At 38.9% G+C, this 19480-nt stretch overlaps 3 protein-coding genes across 4 annotated transcripts; 1 reads left to right on the plus strand and 2 right to left on the minus strand.

The window, feature by feature from the left end:
- Positions 1–2623: 2623 nt before the first annotated feature.
- LOC116294165 (low-density lipoprotein receptor-related protein 8-like) lies at positions 2624–8446 on the minus strand. Its single transcript, XM_031701710.2, has 8 exons — positions 8371–8446; positions 6590–6841; positions 6193–6327; positions 5096–5347; positions 4412–4624; positions 3906–4077; positions 3287–3458; positions 2624–2911 (listed from the first exon to the last, which is right to left on the minus strand). Exons 1-8 carry the CDS (start codon positions 8444–8446, stop codon positions 2624–2626), a joined length of 1560 nt encoding a protein of 519 aa, XP_031557570.2.
- A 2558-nt stretch (positions 8447–11004) lies between these two features.
- Positions 11005–12490, plus strand: LOC116294161 (uncharacterized). The gene is made up of 2 exons (XM_031701705.2): positions 11005–11117; positions 11263–12490. The coding sequence occupies exon 2, from the start codon at positions 11290–11292 to the stop codon at positions 11974–11976; it is 687 nt and encodes a 228-aa protein (XP_031557565.1). The 5' UTR covers positions 11005–11117; positions 11263–11289; the 3' UTR covers positions 11977–12490.
- A 1931-nt stretch (positions 12491–14421) lies between these two features.
- On the minus strand, positions 14422–18354 carry LOC116294187 (uncharacterized). Of its 2 annotated transcripts, none has more exons than XM_031701735.2 (2): positions 18117–18311; positions 14422–15923 (listed from the first exon to the last, which is right to left on the minus strand). In XM_031701735.2, the coding sequence occupies exon 2, from the start codon at positions 15861–15863 to the stop codon at positions 15066–15068; it is 798 nt and encodes a 265-aa protein (XP_031557595.1). In that variant the 5' UTR covers positions 15864–15923; positions 18117–18311; the 3' UTR covers positions 14422–15065. The 2 variants fall into 2 exon arrangements, 1 of the variants encoding a protein (XP_031557595.1); XR_004196898.2 differs by lacking the exon at positions 14422–15923 and adding an exon at positions 16603–17467 and having other exon boundaries at positions 18117–18354.
- Between the last annotated feature and the right edge of the window lie 1126 nt (positions 18355–19480).

Genomic DNA, 19480 nt, shown 5'->3' on the forward strand with positions numbered 1-19480 from the left:
TCCCTCATAACAATATTTGACGCTCAGGGGTGGCAAATGTAGTGACACCGTCATGGGTGGGGTGTGTAAATATTTGACCCTCTACGGCTGAATGGCTTCACTTCATCAGCAAGGGTAGATCCTAGCATTTACTAGTATGAGATCACTTTAAATTTCTGGGCTAAAGTATACGGGGTTGACGAATTGATGAGACTCGTTGCTATTATCAGTTGCGACATCCTGTGATGACTTCCCGTTGACGGGAGTGTAGCCCGGCTTACTTCCGGAATTCACATAACCGGAAGTGGAAAGTGAAATACCGGAAATAGAATGGGGCACACCAGAATTAGAATGAGGAAGACGGGAAACGGAAGCCAGATACACCGGGTTCTCGTAACCGGATGGAGGATTGTAAATATTACTGTCGTCGTCGTCGTCATCAAAATCATCGACATCGTTAGTTGGGAGATTCGTCATTTGAATGCGCTGTAACTCCTTGTTGTAGACAACTCGAGGTCTCGCAGCTAACTTCTCTTGGATCTTTTGCCAGATGCCCAAGATAAAGATAATCAGAATCATCATGACCATCGTCACGATCAGGAATAAAATCCAATGAACATTGAAACCTGGAAATCAAATAAGAGCAAATATCCTTACACTTATTTTCATAATTGTCTTGATCTCGTACTTTTGAAAATGAGTGTAAAATCAATAAGTTCAAAGTTGCGCAAGTCGGACTCGCTTACCCAATAGGAAACTTTACGCCCGATGACGAGAATAAATACGCAGATGAGTTTTAAAATCGTTCCTGTGCACGTGGTTGATACTAAATCGTAGTCGATTTTTTACAATATTTCAATCTACGTACACGACCAGGATTACGAAATGATGAGCAGGAAACGTGGAGAAGCACTTTGAGAAAACTTATGAGCTACGCGCGTCTTTCAAGTAGCAGTAGGTTTGCCTTTAGCATGAGATTGTTTAGCTTTTTGATGCATTACCCCAGTCTCTAGGCATATACACCATTCAGGTACAGTTACACCAGAAAATTGAAATTAAGCTACGCGTGTCTTTCAAGTATGAGTAGACGTGGCGTTAGCATGAGGGCTTTTTCATGCATTACCCCTGTCGTTCGGCATATGCACCATACAAGTACAGTTAAACCAGAAAATTGAACTTAAGCTACGCGCGTCTTTCAAGTAAGAGTAGACTTACCGCTAGAATGAGGTTGTTTAGCTTTTTCCTGCATTTCCATCGCTGCACACTCCCCCCGCATATACTCCATACATGTACAGTTACCCATTGCGCGCACCAGAAAGTTGAACGTAGTGCGATTGTGCATTATCTCGTGCAGAACGCATGCATCCATAATCTTACAAAGCTCAGCAATACATAGGATTAACTCTTTTGATGCGTTTAACCTTTGAGATTCGTTGGTATGGATACCCGCTGGCAACTTTTGAGACGGAGGTATTCTCGTCTTCGTCTTGAGAGATTTTCGATTTGTTTGGTTCCAAAATATCCTCCTCGTTGGTTTACGATGAACTTGACCGGAAGTGGAGAATGACGTGTTCGATTCGGTCCTCTTGCCATCTGGCTTTGCTTTACCATCCGAAGAATTTTCTACCAAAGATATATATATAACTATTTAAACAATACTTTCGAAGATCAAGTCCGCGTTAACCAAAGTTTCAACTCCGTATTACTATATATATTACAGAGTTGAAAATTCCGGTAAAAGCACGTTTTAAATATTTTATATTGCATAAATTTGAATAGAAAAATTTGCCAAAGTCGACATGCTTCGAGAGGATAGTGCAAGAATGTTCTTCAGTATTACATTCGCGCGCGCAAAGTTGTCTTCGTGTCTAACGACTGCATCAAGACATCAAAACGCAATGAATTGAGCTTGTAGCTCAGAATGGAACACTGCTTAGAGTAACCTGGATGCGAGGCTTATACATGAAAATACCAAAGAAGGCATACTTATTCTCGATGGAATTTGCGGTATTTCTTTTGTATTTCCATGTTAGCCTCATATTTAAGATAAGGTCCATTATTTATGAATTGAATTAAACAACATCTTAAAGGGTTTTGATAAACCCATGAAATAGTACTTAAGTCACTCTCTAGTAGAGAACAAACCTTGTGAACAAACAGTTGAATTGATGCCGTCTGCGCATGCGCAGGTATGACTGTTTGAAGACAGAAGGCAGAGGTACCGACAGTGGGAACCACGACAAAGGCTAGGAACTATTTGAAAAATCAGAACAAGAATCGTTAGATCATAGCCACAGCCATTTACCTCCCATGGGGGATAAAGAGAGGGAAAAATGGTTAAAAAATGGTTTGAAGACAGAAGGCAGAGGTACCGACAATTAAAACCACGACAAGGACTAGGAACTATTTGAAAAATCAGAATAAGAATCGTTAGATCATAGCCACAGCTATTTTCCTCCCATGGGGGATGGAGAGAGGAAAGAATGGTTAAAAAATGGTTTGAAGACAGAAGGCAGAGGTACCAACAGTGGGAACCACGACGAGGGTTAGGAACTATTAAAAATATCAGAATAAGAATCGTTAAATCATAGCCACAGCTATTTACCTATCATGGGGGATGGAGAGAGGAAAAAATGGTTAAAATTTAAAAAAATAAGGCCACCACAAGACCAACTTTGAGGACCACAAATTTTACGTTCAAAATCTTACCCTTTGGTCTCATCAAAGAATGAAAGACACGCACATTGCTGATTCTATCTCTAGTGTGCAATAAAACAACTCTCCGTTCTCCGTTCCGCTTGTCAGCTCTTTCTAGAGCAGAAGATAAAACGTCTGTCCAGAACAGGTGTTCACCAAATACGGCAATCGAAAATGGGTGAGAACGCTGACCAAGGTTGAATGAGCGACGACCTGAGCCGGTGAGCGTAACACTCTGAAAGAGATTAAACAGATTATCTGAGTGAAAATGGAATGAAAATTATTCTACGTGGGCCATTGATTTTGAATAGATCCTTTTTACTTGATTATACGGCAGCCAACTTGAATTCTATTGTTTTTAGTAAGAAAATATGGGATGCTGAGTGAGCAAATATTGAAAATTTTATAGACAGCACTGCAAATTTCATAGCAATGCATGATAATACTTCTGTTCTGGTATCGTGGCCCGTCAAGTTCCTCAAATTTGAATGCGCACGCAACCTTGAGAAAACGGTCTAGTTAAAATAAATTTAACCACTCCTAGTGTCCTTGTTTGGAAAACTGTTTTTGTTAAAGCAGGTGCACAATAGGTGAAATTGCTAAGGCTCACCTCAATTTTCTGTCTTTTCCCATCCGTCCAGTATAACCGCTTATTTGGTATATCGAGAGCTAGACCGTTCGGCCATGATATCTCAGATGACACAAGTATTTGTCTGTTTTTACCATCCATGTGGGATCTCTCGATCTTGGCTGTCGTGCCCCAGTCGGTCCAATACATGACGCTAAGAAAGGGAAGAAATTAAGGAATGAGGCAAGCCAGGAAGAAAGTAATGGAAGCAGTAAGCAAGCAGGCAATAAAGGAAGCAAGCAAACAAAGAAGAAAGGAAGAAAGCAAGGAAGCAAGGCAGCAAGGAAGCAAGGGAGAAAGCAAGCAAGCAAGCAAGCAAGCAAGCAAGGCAGCAAGCCAGCAAGGAAGCAAGGCAGCAAACAAGGAAGCAAGCAAGCAAGAAGCAAGCAAGCAAGCAAGCAAGCAAGCAAGCAAGCAAGCAAGCAAGCAAACAAGGAAGCAAACAAGGAAGCAAGGAAGCAAAAAAGCAGGAAGCAAAGAAGCAAGGAAGCAAAGAAGCGAAAAGACGAAAATAGTAAAGACCCAATTAGCAAGGAAGAAAATACAGCCGCTAATGCAACTTGATCTGCTCTCGGAAATAAACCAAATTCTTTAACATTACCCATTAACCGGGTCCAGAGCAATATCTCTTGGTTTATCAAGGCCCGTCCTTATCAGTGTCGCCCCGTGCTCTCCAGATAACCTTGCTACTTCTATCGTATCTTTATCATCATCCGTCCAATAGAGATGTCGACCGATCCAATCAACTGCAATACCATCTACTCTGCCAGTGTCTAGAAATGATATTTTACCAATGTTAACATTGTTAAGTTGGCGGAAATAAGAGAATAAACTACTAAAGGTCTAAGTCAGATAATTGCGAGTTGTTTTATATTAGAGACTTATAGCATCAAGTTAACCGCTATGGATCAGACCCAGAAACACGCCCGTAAACACAGAGAAACAATCAGCATCAATGAAATTCAATTTGGCGGCTTTTCCAACAAAAACTTCGTTATGACGCCTTGCTAAATGTCGAAAGTTTGACGGGGAACTCCTGACGTAGAACTGCAGTTTGGGGTTTGCGGTAGCTAGCAAGAACGTCGTGCTAAGGGTGTTTATTATTACCTTGTATAAAGACTTCTAAATCATTCCATGATCCGTGTATAGATGCCATATAAATGACTTTTCTTATATTGTCTGCCCAGTAAAGCTTCATATCTTGGAGATCATAATCCATGCCTCCTCCGTCACCAGGGACAGGAAGAAGCACGGATGGCTCACGATCATTTGAGTTCAGGAGGAAAAGCCGCTGACCAACCATGAACATCAAGGTGTATTCTGGGAATACAAGAGAGCTTTTTAAATAAAAGAGCAATGGGCTTCCTGTTGCAGGCGAACAACGAGGGAGGCTAAGAAGATTGAGGATGAGGAGAAAAGAAAAAGAAGAGATAGACCAAATTCAAAACTCGCACCGATGTGAGGCTTAAGTTGTGAACAAATGAATCTGGCATGATTCGTGACTTTTGAATCACGCAAGATTACTTTGAGTTACGCCAGATCCCTTTGTTCACAACTTAAGCCTCACATCGGTGCGAGTTTTGAATTTGGTCTATACCGTCTCTCATATCGCTTTCTCATTTTTTCAGTTTCAGTCACTCTCTACTCATTCCCCCTCTTATTTTGCTTGCAACAGGAGGCCCAAAGATAAAATATACAAAGCGATATCAATAAAGACTGAGGTTAAACGGGACCTTTAGAATGGGACGTTCAATACAACATCGACAAGTAAACAAGTGACCACAAACCAACCTTGAACATCACAACCACGTCCGTCTAAAGTCACGTGATATCCCTCTGCGCATGCACACTCGTAGCTACCAACTGTGTTTCTACAAATCTGGCTGCAGGAATCGATACCACTTGTACACTCGTCGAGGTCTGTACATCTTTTCCCGTCGGGACCCTTGACAAATCCTGGTTGGCACCCACATAGGGGTCCTCTGGGGGAATCATGACACCACTGGGCGCATCCGCCATTGGCTTTCGAACATTCCTGGAGCTCTGAAGAAAAACGGATGTAATCTTAAATTGGTGTTTAATTTATTTTAATACCAATTATTTTTTAGATTCACTGGTTTTCCTAACACGATAAATTCCGTGGGTTAGCCGTGCCCTGCATCCAATGATCATGGTGTATATACTCTGATATACCACGGTCAATCAACCAATAGACCTGAATAAATTTGCTTGAGTGACGGCTCCAAGTCGATGATGCACTTGATAATGTTTATAGTGATATTCACCGTTTACAAACATTGACGTCCGGAATATTTTCTCATTCAAATTTGACGCCAATCATTAAAACAAAATATCTCAGTAGCCAATACTATGTACTTATTGACTGAGTGGGAGGGCCGTACGGGAAAATATTTGGCTCAAGGTGATGCCTTGACCGAGAGCCAAATATTTTCCCGTACGGCCCGACCTAACTCAGTCAATAAGCATTTTATCATATGACCCTCACGAAAAAGTCAATAAAAAATAAAAGAAAGAAAGAAATAGTAAATAAAAGCTAAAAAAGAGAAAGCGCGCGGATTCGAGCAGGGCCGTACGGATGCGTACGGCCCTGCTCGCTCAAAGCCGTCCGGCCCCCATCACGTGACTTTTTCCAATGGTTTTATTAGAGCGCGCGAGCAGGGCCGTACGGGTCATGTGATAAATCTCTGGTTGTCATAATGATATTAAAGGTGACTTCAGCGTAAACTTCGCTATAGAACTGCTTTTCGTTTTGTACCCGGAAGTCGTTTTTCCATACCAATGACATCACACTTTAAAGCTCTATAGGAAGCGAAATCTTAACCAGTAACATATATCTAACCGCACTATGAGATTGTTTGTTTTCATACCACAACGTCCTCCTTCATCGCTCAAGTCTTCGCAGTCATTTTCGTGATTGCAGAGTTTTTCTATCGAAAGACAAGTACCATTGTCGCACGAGAAATCTTCTGGGCCACAGGTCACGTGACTTCCGGTCCATTTTGCTGCAACGTACAAAAAAAAAAGAGTATAGGCTGAGAGTCAGTCCAGGCAGTCCTCAAAAATCACAATAAACCACTCCGATTCCCAATAATTTCAATCCCCTGAGAATTGGAAATGTATTGTTATGTCCTCCGAATTGAGCTGCTGCATTCCGACGTGCTGCAAGGGGTCTATAAGGGGTCTGCAAGGGGTCACTCAAGCGATTCCAAACTTTCTACCCTACCCCCGCGGGGAAAATTTATGATGATATGTAGTATTACTTACTGCAATTGTGTTCGTCGGAGCCATCATAGCAGTCAACTTGTCCGTCACAGACCCGATGTTGAGAGATACATAGTTTATTATTGCATTCAAACGTATCCCTTCCACTGCACGAGGTACAGTTAGCCAACTCATCCAGGCCTCCAGAACAGTCAGCTGTGCCGTCACACACCCAGGTCAGCGGTATACACCTACCATCTGAGCAGGTGAATTGACTTGGACCACACAGGGCTGGACTTGTAGTTGAGCAGTAAGCTAGAGGAAACATTATAATTAGACTTGTTATTTAATGAGATTAATGGTAGGGATTTGGGAGAAGAGCTGTGACTTAAAAATCTAGGTTACGTTCGTGACACGTCACGCATCATGCATATCATTCGCAGTTACGGGGTGAAAGAGGTGTTGTTTACACAGATAGGAATCTATAACGTCTGAAATTTTTATTATAATTTTGTAAGTTTACCAGTTACGGGGTCAAAGATCCTATTCGGGTCAAACTTTATGCTGCAAATTTAACGTTATATATGAGGTCATATGTCAAGGATCATGTCGTGTGTCAAACGTCATATGTCACACGTCATGAGTCACGGGTCATACGTCAAATGTTACACATCACACTTTATATATGTCACGTGTCATAAGTCAGGGTCACACGTCATATGTTAGATATCACACATCATAGGTGTTGGGAGATAGGGCATTTGAAGATCCTAGAATAGCTTGATTAAATGACTGGTGTCTCCAAGAAACTGGAGGCTTATGATGAGATATAATTAATAAGTATTGCTTATAGTTGAGAAAGCGATATTTTAAACACCTCCATACATTATTAGTGTTAAGATTACGCGATGATTTGGCCTATTGCCAACCTAGGTGAGTCTCTTCTCTCAGCCCTAGCGAATTAGCCAATCAGCGAACATTTTGTTCGTACCTCAATATTTCCTCATTCCAGGGTTTTGGCTTGATAAAAAACAGGTTTTACTCGAAAATAAAGAAAACAATACTCATCGTTGAAAAGATTTACCAAATATCTTTTAGAAATAGTATATATTCAGTCGTTGTTGATGGAAAATCTTTCGTTTTGACAAGAGGTAATCAGAGAAAATTCTTGGACATTTTCGCTGTGACTAACGATGCATTGCGCGTCTAGATTTTAATTTTGGCTCCGACACTGACATCTTTTACAATAGTCGTACGGACACACAAAACGAAGAAAATAATATGAAACTGAAAAGAATTATTTATTATCATATATTCAAGCTTTTTTTTTTTTTTTTTTAAATCAAAATGGAACTTTCTCAAAATAATTATCTTGAATGCAAGGCTAATATGGAAATACAAAAGAAATGCCACAAATTCCAATGAGAAAAATAGTGTTCATTCAAGATGATTTTGAGAAGGGTTCACAGAAAAAACCCTTTAAAAATACAACACTTCATTACACATCAACCAAATCCTTTCCTGGTAACAGAAAGATTAGCCAGTAAACCCAGTAGAAAATAAAAAACTATCCCTCCAATCGCTAGATTTTTCGCGTGTTCAGTTTAAGGCGGTTTAAGAGCAATGTACCGTAACGCTAAATAACAACAGAATAACAGCGAACGCAAAGTGAATCGTCGATCTAAACTACCCAAACTGTGTTCCTAGTGCTATGTGTTACAGGAGTCGAGTCGGCCAAAATATAAAACTGAATTTTTCAAAGAACTGTTCTGTTGATAGCAATCGCGATCAATGTACAATTAAAATGTCATAAGGGTGATTTTAAACAAATATGAATACCTTACCTGTTACGATCACAAGGTGAAGAAGTTCAAATCGTAGAAGCGAACTCCGAATTCGAAAGACTTTCTTCCCTGCCATAATGAGTTAGACTGACGCTTAAAGCTGCTTTCGGCAGCGCTGAATTGTCGTTTATGCTAATTAGTCATGTAGTTCCTAATTAGTTTTTTCTATGGGTTCTTTATCGGCTTGTCCTTCAGGGAATAGCCGCGCCCGCTTACCGAGAAAACGCCGATGTTAAGTCGCATTTAAGAAATTTTAATCTGTAAGAAAAGTTTGATGAATGACCTTTTTGTTTAACTTCGGGTTTCTCCTTCCTTTCCTTCCTTCCTTCCTTCCTTCCTTTCGCTAGATCCAATCGCCAATTTCTTTCTAATACATAATTTATCTCTTTATGGGATGGGGAGGTATGAATTCAAAAAACTTTTTGAAAACAAACGAACATATATACTAAAAATTACAGAAATACAAAACAAATACGAAACAAATAAAATACAAAAAAAGAAAAGAAAAGAAAAATGTTATGTTTTGATACGGTAAGATTTGAATCGAAGTCTAACAAAATGGTGATAAAAGAAAGATAGAAAAATAAAAAAAACCGAATCAACTTTGCCATACCCCCGAGACATCCGCAGAGCTGAGGCGTCGTATGGACTTCGGACCTGACGGCGATTAAATCCTTCTGCCCTTGGGTGTACGAATTACGCAAGAAAATGTTCTAGCCGAAGCATCAGGGGAGAGACCAGCCGGCCCCCAGACCATATCGGCTAATCCCTTGCATCTCTGCCACGCACGGAATCGGTTGAAAGTAGAATATCAAAAAGTCTAGTCTATTCGGTGCATTGTTTTCACGGCTATTGTTATGCTGATTCACCGGGAACCGTGGTCCAGTGGATAAAACTTGGGTTTCAAAGACATTGGGTCAAGCCCGGTTGAGGGAAGTTAGTATCTGGATGGGCGACCGGAAGTTTATACCTGCTCAAGCATTTGCTTGTTTTCCCCCTTCTTTTTCGATTTGAAAATAATAATAATAATATTATATTATTATTGATTGTCAAAGTGTAACCGATTCACCCAAATTCTTCACGCGTTTTTTAATTACTTTATCTTATTTTCTTAAAATAAAAAAAAATCGAGAAAAAGCTTTCAACGAAACGTGAAAATGTTTCTTTGGGCTAAGAGTTTATAGACAAAAAGAATAACTAGAAGTTTCTAAATTTAGGACATAATCGTTCCTTCTTGCTGGTAGTAAGAAATTGTAAATCACTTTTGACTTTAGCGAGTTTAGTGCGTTCTCTTTCGAGATTTCGTACGGTTTTCACCGCTGTTTGCCCATGCTTCTTATGGATAAATGTGAAAATGTTTCTTTGGGCTAACGAAATGTTTATAAATGGAAGTAGCTTGTTTACCTCTTTACCTGCCCTTACTGGTTATCAAAAACAAGAACAGCAGGTCAATCGATTTTGAACAAAATTCTTAACCCTTAGTTCTCGATGAACGAAAAAACACGCACGAAATGTAAGTGAGGCCAAGAAATATACTAAACGACAGTGTCTACGATTGCGCAAGCTCTGATGCAAGACACGAGGCATTTCTTTCTATCTTTGTTGCGATTGACAAATACTAATTGAACCATTTTTTGCGTTTAAATCAAATTTCATATTAGCTTAAATTTTTCTTCTCGGCCTTTTTCTTTTCTTCCGGTTGTTCAAAAACCCCTCCCCTCCCCCTCCCCCTCCCCCACTCCCATCCCAAACCCCAAAAGGAAAATTGGGATCAAAACTCATACGAAGGTCTAGTTTTTGGCGCTTTTTGCCATTATTGCTCGTCATTGGAAAAAATTTCCTCTTAATTATATTGCTGACACGTTAAGATTTATCTAGAAACTTCGAGACAAGGGTCACTGACTGACTACACTATAAATAGTATCTTATCAGATTATATTTATCATTTTAAGAAGTTCCAAGTGCTAATCTTATTCGCTAAACGAAAAAACGTGCCCTTCCTAATTTGTAGAGAATGTATTTTGGAAAAATATCATAATTAGATCTTTAAGAATTGTCATGATTTTGGGACGTTAAGCTTCAAATATTTGATATACTTTGAAAATAAGTATAAAAAAGTCGTCTAGCTATAAAACTATGATTAAAATAGATTTCAAAGAATCATAATGGGTAGAAAAATACCAATAATATTCGATGATTTAAGAGCACCTAGTAGGTAATTGTTTAACAGTAAAAAAATATATTTAAAAATTATCTAATGTGAAAAAAGAGTTCGAGAAAATTGAAGCCGAAATTAAGCTGCCTCGAGCGTGAACAACGTAGCATGACAAGACAGAGTATTGTATATGTGATCAGCTAGAAATATCTTAAATGTTCAATATAACCGCTTTAGAAACATGTAGAAATATCTACAACAATATAACTTTCTCTCATTTGTTTAATACCTCCCCTCGACCGGAAGCCTTAAATACATAATGGCCAAGAGTTCAGTATTGTTAATCGATATAACTCTTAAATGAATTAGATTCCAAGTACTTGAAGTCTTCTCAACCATAGACGAGGGGGCTTCTTAGGGCTTCTTGCCATATATAGTAACTTTGCTTGTTACGAGTTGTCGCTGGGGGTATAAATATAGAGTAGCAACTGACCAGCTGATAGAACTAGGAGTCTTGTGCATGTGAGTTCATCTGCGCAAGAAAATTCATACACTGAAGTCTTTAGCATCAAAGTTAAACGTCTGATTATAGGTAAGCGAAGTTCATGCATAAGAACACAGTTAATTCACTTTAAAAAACTTTGGCTTTTTGAATTTATAATTCAGTTGAATTTTTAATGCTCATGTCATTGAAACTAGATCGAGTGGAAATCGTTTCATTTTTGTGTTGCCTTCAGTTTCAGAAAGTTAAAAGCGTTGCAAAAATGCCTCGAAAGCAGACAAAACAGCACTCAAGAAAACGCCTTTGGTTCAACGTTGTGGAGTTTGATAAAGAAACAGGTCGGCCACTTTGGCGAAATAAGAAGCCTAAACTCGAGAATGCTCTTCCACCTTGCATTACAGACCCCAAATTCACAGCACTGGTTGAGAAATTGAGAAAAGAAACTGCAGAAAGCGTGAGAAACAACGAGAGCACGAGTTGGTCTCCATATTCACCTACATGGACGCTTCATAAGTATAGTTTGAATCCGAGAGGAAGTAGCGAAGTTGAGAAAACATCTACTAGTTCGTTACAAAGTAACAGCTTCGAGAAAGTAGGTTACGAAGAAGAAGGCTCTCCAAAATTGGTCATGCAGTTTCAACACTTCTCTCCATTGGCTTGGTCTGAATCTATAGATAAGAGTGAACAACAGAAACGACATATCCAAGACCTTCTAAAGATGAAGTCCGGCCAAGCTCCTTTTCAACCTTCCCATGACGATCAGAACCACATGACTAGAGGTAATGCCATCAAGAGGGATGTCACAGGTTTATGTGGAATTACGAGTAACTGTGCGATGCCAAGCGAATGGAGGATGGATAACACTGTAAGGTTACATCACATAGACCTCGAAAGCTCGCCAAATTATGGATTGACTGTCAACCAACAAGTTCCTTTAACAATTTACTAAAAAAAAACGCTTTGAATCCTTACTTTAAAATGTTAATGAAGCATGTATATATTTCGTTACATGTACACTGTACATATGTAGGTATAGAAAATGCTATCTTACATTGTATATTTTGTAAGAAACTACAATTTTAAGGAAAATTTACATCCCACTTTTTAGACGAAAAAAAGCTAAAAATATTTCAATGTTTCAAAAAACATTTCTTTCGAGAAATCAGTGCCATTGGTTGCTTTTAAAATGCAATGAAAATGCAAATGAGATGTCAATATATTGAAAGACAATAAATTTTGCTATTTAGAGCTATTTTTATATTTTATACTAAAAATGGTACTAGATTAGAAATTATTTGTTAATATAAATAGATACCTGCACAAAATAAGTTAATTTTGTACATAAAATTTGTAAATAATTATTTTTCCAAGACAATTATTTTTTTCATTCTAGATAATCGTACAAAAGGTAAAAATGAAAAATGAAAAACTTATAAAGGAAATAAAATGTTTTGAAAGGAAAAGAGTAATTCTAGTTTTGGTGATTCAAAATCTTCAAGGCCATCGATATCAATATAACTTTTCTCCTATTCTTTCGGTAGCTTGATTTCGAGAGAACAAGAATACAAGGTTAGATAAAGAGTGAATGAGACAGATTTTTTCAACGCAAATTTACATAGTATCTAAAATAATTGAAATTAAGGAAAAGAAAAAAAATCGACTTACTTACAAATTCACACCTCATTGGACGTTCTAGTTATTCCAATATATTAGAATATATAACCCAATGTCTTAATACAATAGGGATGTTTAGCCATTGCACAGTTAGTGTCAGTCTATTTATGATTTATAGCGCTAATCGGGGTCACAATATTCTAATTTAGTGATCGAACAATGACAGCAATTCAACCATAAAACAAATGAAACGATTTAGCAAATTGAATTCTTTTCTTTTCTTTTCTTTTCTTTCTTTTTTTTGTACAATGAAAAGAAAAAAAATCAAAACTTTAGAGGAGGTTTTCATTTCAATCGTAAAAAGCCCTAAAAAACGTTTAAGAAGCAGGTCGTTTTTAAGTGGACAATTTTTTAACTGTTCAATTTTGAGTGATCGTTTCTTTCTCGTTTCTCCCCTATGTTTGGGCCTAAGCTTGGAGGGTTTTTCTCTGGCTTTACCTCCCTCCGAGAAAAATCAACTGAAAATTCCAATTAGATCTGCATGTATGACGAGTGGTTTAATCATGAACCTCCAGATGGGGAAATTGCGAGCAATCACTCGATGCATGAATTAGGTTTTAAAAAAAAAGACTAGAAAGATCGGCGCAATGCTCCGTTTCACGTCGTTCTCAAGCAAGTTGGAAAATGCTAAAATTGTCGTTTAAATTCTATATTTAGTTCAGCTATTATCTATTATATTGTTAGCTCGGATTGCATTGTAGTTAATGCTTATCTAAGCATTAGGATTCCTTGTTACAAGTGTAAAGGAAGGCTTATCAGCCCCGCCCACGAACACTTTATTTTTGTATCTATTATTAGTTACGTCATATCCTTAACGTTTCACTTAGTTACAACACGTCTCAATTCCACTTAGCGTTAGTATTAGTGTATGAAGTCGACGAGAACACATCTATTCGTGATCAAAGAGTTTAGAGTAGTTTTTTAGTTATCTTTGTTGGAGCAATAACCTATATCTTAACCTCGGCAAGCGGGACTGTTATGTAAGTACGCTTTGTTTCTCATAATAAGTTATAGTTTAAAATGCATGATTGGAAGCCCACTATACCTATGGGTGTGTATTATATGTTATCACTTTACGCCTAAGGGCCTATAAGTTTATGCTACATTTATAGTATTTTATTCTCAATGTAATTCATCTACGCTAGAATATTATGTTAGTTTTCTATGTTTATTGTGATTCTCTTTATCATTCTTTGTTAAGCATGTATTTCCGTAATGGTATGATTGGAATGTTATGCAGGTTTCTAGTTTAGTAATTAAGTTATGCCCTTTGTATCATTTAACTCTAGTTTACGACAAGTTCTTGGATTGTAATAAACTTCAATTCGTCGTCAAGTGCTGTCCGTAAAATTATTCCCGAAATCTCCTCAATTACTCGTAAGCCCGTTCACGCGCGATAAAGTCGTCGTATTATTCGTCCGTGTCGGCATTTACAACAAGTGCTATATTTAATATTTTATACTTGATTGACAAAATAAATGATGCCCAAATATGGTGTTGTGTGGAAATCGCGTACGCGCGCGCATGCTCACGGGGAATCGTTATTGGTTTGTCAACGCCACACCGTTCTCTGTTGGTTATAGACAGCTCTAGTAATCTATCATTATCATTAATGCTGGCACCCTTACTATCATGAGAAAGCTCCGACAATTCATATGGTGGTGATGATATTTCATTTTGTGCCCCACTTTGGATATCATCCTCCAGGGACAGACACTCGTAACTTTCGTTGCTATTTTATGGCATTCATCAGATGTTTTACACAGATCTAGATATTTATTACAACATTTACAGAGAGGAATAAGAACACTAAATACTCCTAGAACCAGGGAGGATATTTCCCAAGCTCCTAAATTTGATGATGTTTCATCATTTGAGGAACCAGACAGTCTTGACGATGAGCGTCTTCTGCTACTATAGCTACCGCATCCAGACATCCGCTCGGAAGGGTGACAAAAAGCAGATTTTTTTAGCAGGAAGTCTCTGGGTGATTTATGGAAAGTAATTTCCAATTGCAAGCAAGCAAAGAAGAAAGCAGGCAAGCAAGCAAAGAAAGAAAGCAAGCAAGCAAGCAAGCAAGCAAGCAAGCAAGCAAGCAAGCAAGCAAGCAAGCAAGCAAGCGAGCGAGCAAGCAAGCAAGCAAGCAAGCAAGAAAGGAGGCAAGGAGGCAAGGAGGCAAGGAGGCAAGGAGGCAAGGAGGCAAGGAGGCAAGGAGGCTAGGAGGCAAGGAGGCAAGGAGGCAAGGAGGCAAGGAGGCAAGGAGGCAAGGAGGCAAGGAGGCAAGGAGGCTAGGAGGCAAGGAGGCTAGGAGGCAAGGAGGCGAAAGCAAGAAAGCAAGGAAGCAAGAAAGCAAGAAAGCAAGAGTTACATTTTTTTCTTCGTGTCTATATCTTCATAAGAAGGAGGTGGCGGCAAATCATCTCCACTCTCGAACTGTATGCGAGGAGCGCTTACTGTACTTCCCTCGCGAGGTTGTCCTGGCCATATCGCTTGTGGCACACCAGGTTCTTCCTCTCCCGACCCCTGGGGAGGATAGGCGCTATTTGTAGATTGTGTGGGGTAGGAAGGAGCATGTTTGATCTCGTCGGGGGGATAGTTGCCTTCTTGTGGGGGGTACGGAAAGGAGGTTTGTGGATAGGCAGCATTTTGGTCACTGGCCTCGGGTGGGTAAGGCAATAAAGATCCTGCATCAACTCCCTTTTTATCAAAATCACTGTTTTTTTGTTGATTACTTTCATTGGTTGTTTCACCGTCAGTCTTTGAACCTGTATCGCCATCTTGAGGGCCCTTAAATATTGGATCTCGAGGCTCCAATTCTTGCTCCTCTTGTTCGAATACCGGTTGGCGTCCTCTCTGACGACAATGTATTAAATAGCCACAACAACTAATGATAATGATAACAAGTACTATCACTACGATGACTACGACTACGACTACTGTAACTGTGGAACTGCCTCCAGTGCTTGATGAAGAATTCGAACTGGAAGAGGAACTCCGACGACGGGAAAGGCTAGATGTTCGTCGCCTGGTACTGCCGAGAGAACGTCGTCTACTCGTACTAGAGCTACTTCTTATCCTTAAGAGAGGCTCGGCGGCTGCCAGAAATTCAACGAGAAGAACGACAGCCAGAATGACCAGGAGAAGTTTCAGGTCTATCTTCATTCTATTAAGTCAATGTCTTCGTGTCTGTCTTTGTTATTAGTGACTCTAGGTTTAGATGATCTAGAAAAAAAATCGATCATTAAAAAACGGGGATCAGTCAGTATGCGTGCTTGGTCACATTGGCTAATAATATTTTTGAATTTTAATTATATTCATTCGTAGGTCGAGGAAAAGACTGGGTCGAGTTGATATTGCAGTGTATTGTGGGACTGTTTTATGGGACATATTCCAAGATGACCCAAAATGCACTGCAATGCCAACTGGACCCAGTCTTCTATTCAAACTCGGAATGCCTAATAGAGGCTGGGGCTGGTAAACATAGCTTTAGCATTTTTTTCACTGGGTATGTTAAGGTCACAAGTGGTTTCAGCACAGAATATGGTTTCAGTCGCTGTAGTTCTTAGTATTCTCCGCCTTTGGGTAGCATGGGCGGCGTTCGTGGCTAACGCGTCGTCTTTCACCGCTGTGAGTCCAACGGATATAGGGTCGCTGGTTCGAGCTCTGCGGTCGCCACATGTGAATTGAGTTTGTTTGATGTGTTGTTCTCTCCTATGCTACGAGGGTTTTCTCCGGGTTCTCCGTTTTCCTCTTTCCGTAAAAAATCAACATGTGAGTTGAGCGTTGTGTGCATAGAATATTAAATGTAGTGGTAGTGCGTGTGAGCGAAAATTGTCCCCAACTAGAGCGAAAAGTGTCCCCAATTAGCGTGAAAGTGCTATAGAACGACTAGACACTTAAATAAAAGTAAAATATAAGATTTTATTACATGTTGAAATATTGTCTCGTGTTTCATGACAAGCATGCGTACACTTAGTCTGGTCACGTTTTATTACCGCTATCGTCAGGTTTTAAAAGCATTAATTGTCGAAAGTGAAAAATATTTCAATGAAAATATAATCCTATCGTCTCCAAGTTACGTTTCAGTGAAAAACGAGGTTTAGGCAAATGCTTTTTTAATTATTAAAGCTGGTTTTATCACGAACATAGTGGAAATATTGAGAAACCTTTGCTTTTTAATTCAAAGAATGATCAGCCGATCTGTGTAAACAGATAAAGTGTAAAGCCCTGTCCAATTAAGAAAATAATTGGACAGTTACCTATATGGGATTAATGAGAAGCTGTATAATAATTAAAAGTAAAACCATCGAATCGATAGAAATTGGACATGTAACTTAATTATTAACCTAAAAAAAGAAGAAGAAGAAGAAAGTGAAAGTTTACAATTTGTAGTCAAACTTATTTTGCTTGGGGGGCCATGGCCCTCCCTTACTCCTCTCCCTACGGCCCGGCTGTCAGTCGGCGACGGCGAATGAAAATAAAAACAACAACGGCAATGTTAATAAGTACTATCAATACGACTACTATGACTATGATCATTGAGCTTTTGGAACTTCCTGAGCTTGATGAAGAATTCGAACTTTCGGTGGAGGTATTTTGTGGTCCGCTTGTAGTGAAGCTACTTGCTCTCCAAGTAAAAGGCTTGGCTTCCAGAACTCTAACGAGTAGGACAACAGCCATCAGGACCAGAAGAATTTTTAGGTCCATTTTCATTTTGTCCGCTCAATATTTTCGCGTCTGCCTTTTTAAGTTTAGGTTTTGATGATCTAGAAAAAATCGGATTTAAGATCTCATCTCATCTCATCTCATCTCATCTCATCTCATCTCATCTCATCTCATCTCATCTCATCTCATCTCATCTCATCTCATCTCATCTCATCTCATCTCATCTCATCTCATCTCATCTCAACGGGGTAACGAAAGAAATTACAAATCTCCTAGTACGATCACGTGACTTGGGATTTCAATCGATCTCGATCGTGACTCTCGTTCATCAGTCGCAATTTTCAATCATCGATCGCGATTTCACAATCACCGATAATTATTCTCCTTCACTAGTTGCAATTTCTGGTTCATAGCGATCGATTTCTCGATAGCCAAATGCAATTTCGATCGCCAATCGGAAACTCAATACGGTCCGTGAATGGTATGGCTTGCCATATGTGGCATTTGAAACATTGAAAAGTAGAAGAGGCCGAGAGGCCAGTTTAAGCCGAAATGCTTCAACATTTTTACCGTTTGAATGGCTTGAATTCGTTTACAAAGTGAAACAAAATTGTGAAAAATCTTTGTATTTTAAGTTAAAAGGGATTACAACTTACACATTTATAATATTTAGAGCTCTTTAAGAGCAGATAATTACATTGAATGTAGTTTGAATTTGAATCTGCAGGAAGAATTAACTTAGTCACTTACATTAGCGGAAGAACGATAACCAAATGAGCCTTTAGATCGAGTAGTCCACACATGCACACGGCTGGTATATGTCGTCTAACTAGCACTGAGAAGGATCAGCAGTGAGTGCTAAGCAGATGCTGAATCAAAGCTGAAACGACTGCATTTGATCAGCATATTTACTCAACTGAAAGTTATTTTCCTGTTTGAGCTGAAACAAGAAGAGTCTTGTTCTGTCGAACACCATGTGAGTGTCACAAGCCACTTTACTCTGTTGTTTTTGCAGACTGAGGGTCTGAACGGGGTTTAGTGTTTAGTGTTATTTGGCCATATTTTTTAGTGTTTAATGTTAAATTGATCATTACTCGGGCTTTTCCGAAGGAAACGGCCGAGTTATAAATTGGGCTTCGTTTTTTGCGTTCGGTCACATCGCATGCGTTGATTCTATGTAGTGCGCATGCGTGGTAGTATGCGCCGTAAAAGCACATGGTCGACGAGTAATGGCGGATTGTCTCAAGGTCTCGTTGCTGACTGCGAATACTATGGAGTCTATGGAGTTTCACGGTTAAAGAGAAAGCCCGAATTCACGCAGTCATGCGTCTAGTTTTTTCAATGTTTACTGTTTTCGAAAAAAATAATGTTTAGTGTTTTGAAGGAGACCCCAATTTTTTTGAGCATTTTCTGAATTTTCAACTTTTATGTGCTTTTTGAATTCTTTTTGAGTCTTTAATCTGGGGAGTACTGGGGCTAATGGGGGTAATGCGAAAGAGCAATAATTCAATGAAAAATGGACTGACTAGAACATTTTTTTTCGCGCGCGCCTTTGTTTTCCTATATAATTTCCCTATGGTATCTGATGTTGATCTTATATTCCCTACTTTCACATCCCCATAATGCCTTGCGTCTTTGGCGGGTAACCAATCAAAAAACTGTCCCAAATTGAAAGGTTTCTTAATTGCATTTATACTATACCTGCTTTTATCTGTACAATACTGATTATCAGTTTGTTCCAAGTTATTTTTGCGTGTACAGATCACCAAGAGTTTTGGTCTTACAGAAAATGTATTGACTTACGAAAAAATGTTCAAGCTTCTATCTTTTTCTGTTTTTTACTTCTTCATTTTATTGAGTGGTTAAAGGTTTATCAGAGTGTGTTTATGATTACCAATGAAATCAGGTTACGAGCATTCCAGTATAAAATTTTAAATAACTGTCTTTTTCTTAAAAAAGACCTCTATAAGTTTAGAATATTAGAATCGCCAAATTGTTCCTTTTGTCACACGTCTACGTAGAGACATTAGAGCATTTCTTTGTTGAATGCAAATATTCAAACACACTGTTTTCAAAGATAAAAGATTGGTTAAAAAAAGCGTATATAACATTAC

The sequence above is a fragment of the Actinia tenebrosa genome, unplaced genomic scaffold (genome assembly GCF_029948245.1).
Source record: "Actinia tenebrosa isolate PJP-AT-01 unplaced genomic scaffold, QUT_ActTen_1.0 PGA_scaffold10__47_contigs__length_13832649, whole genome shotgun sequence".
Lineage (NCBI taxonomy): Eukaryota > Metazoa > Cnidaria > Anthozoa > Actiniaria > Actiniidae > Actinia > Actinia tenebrosa.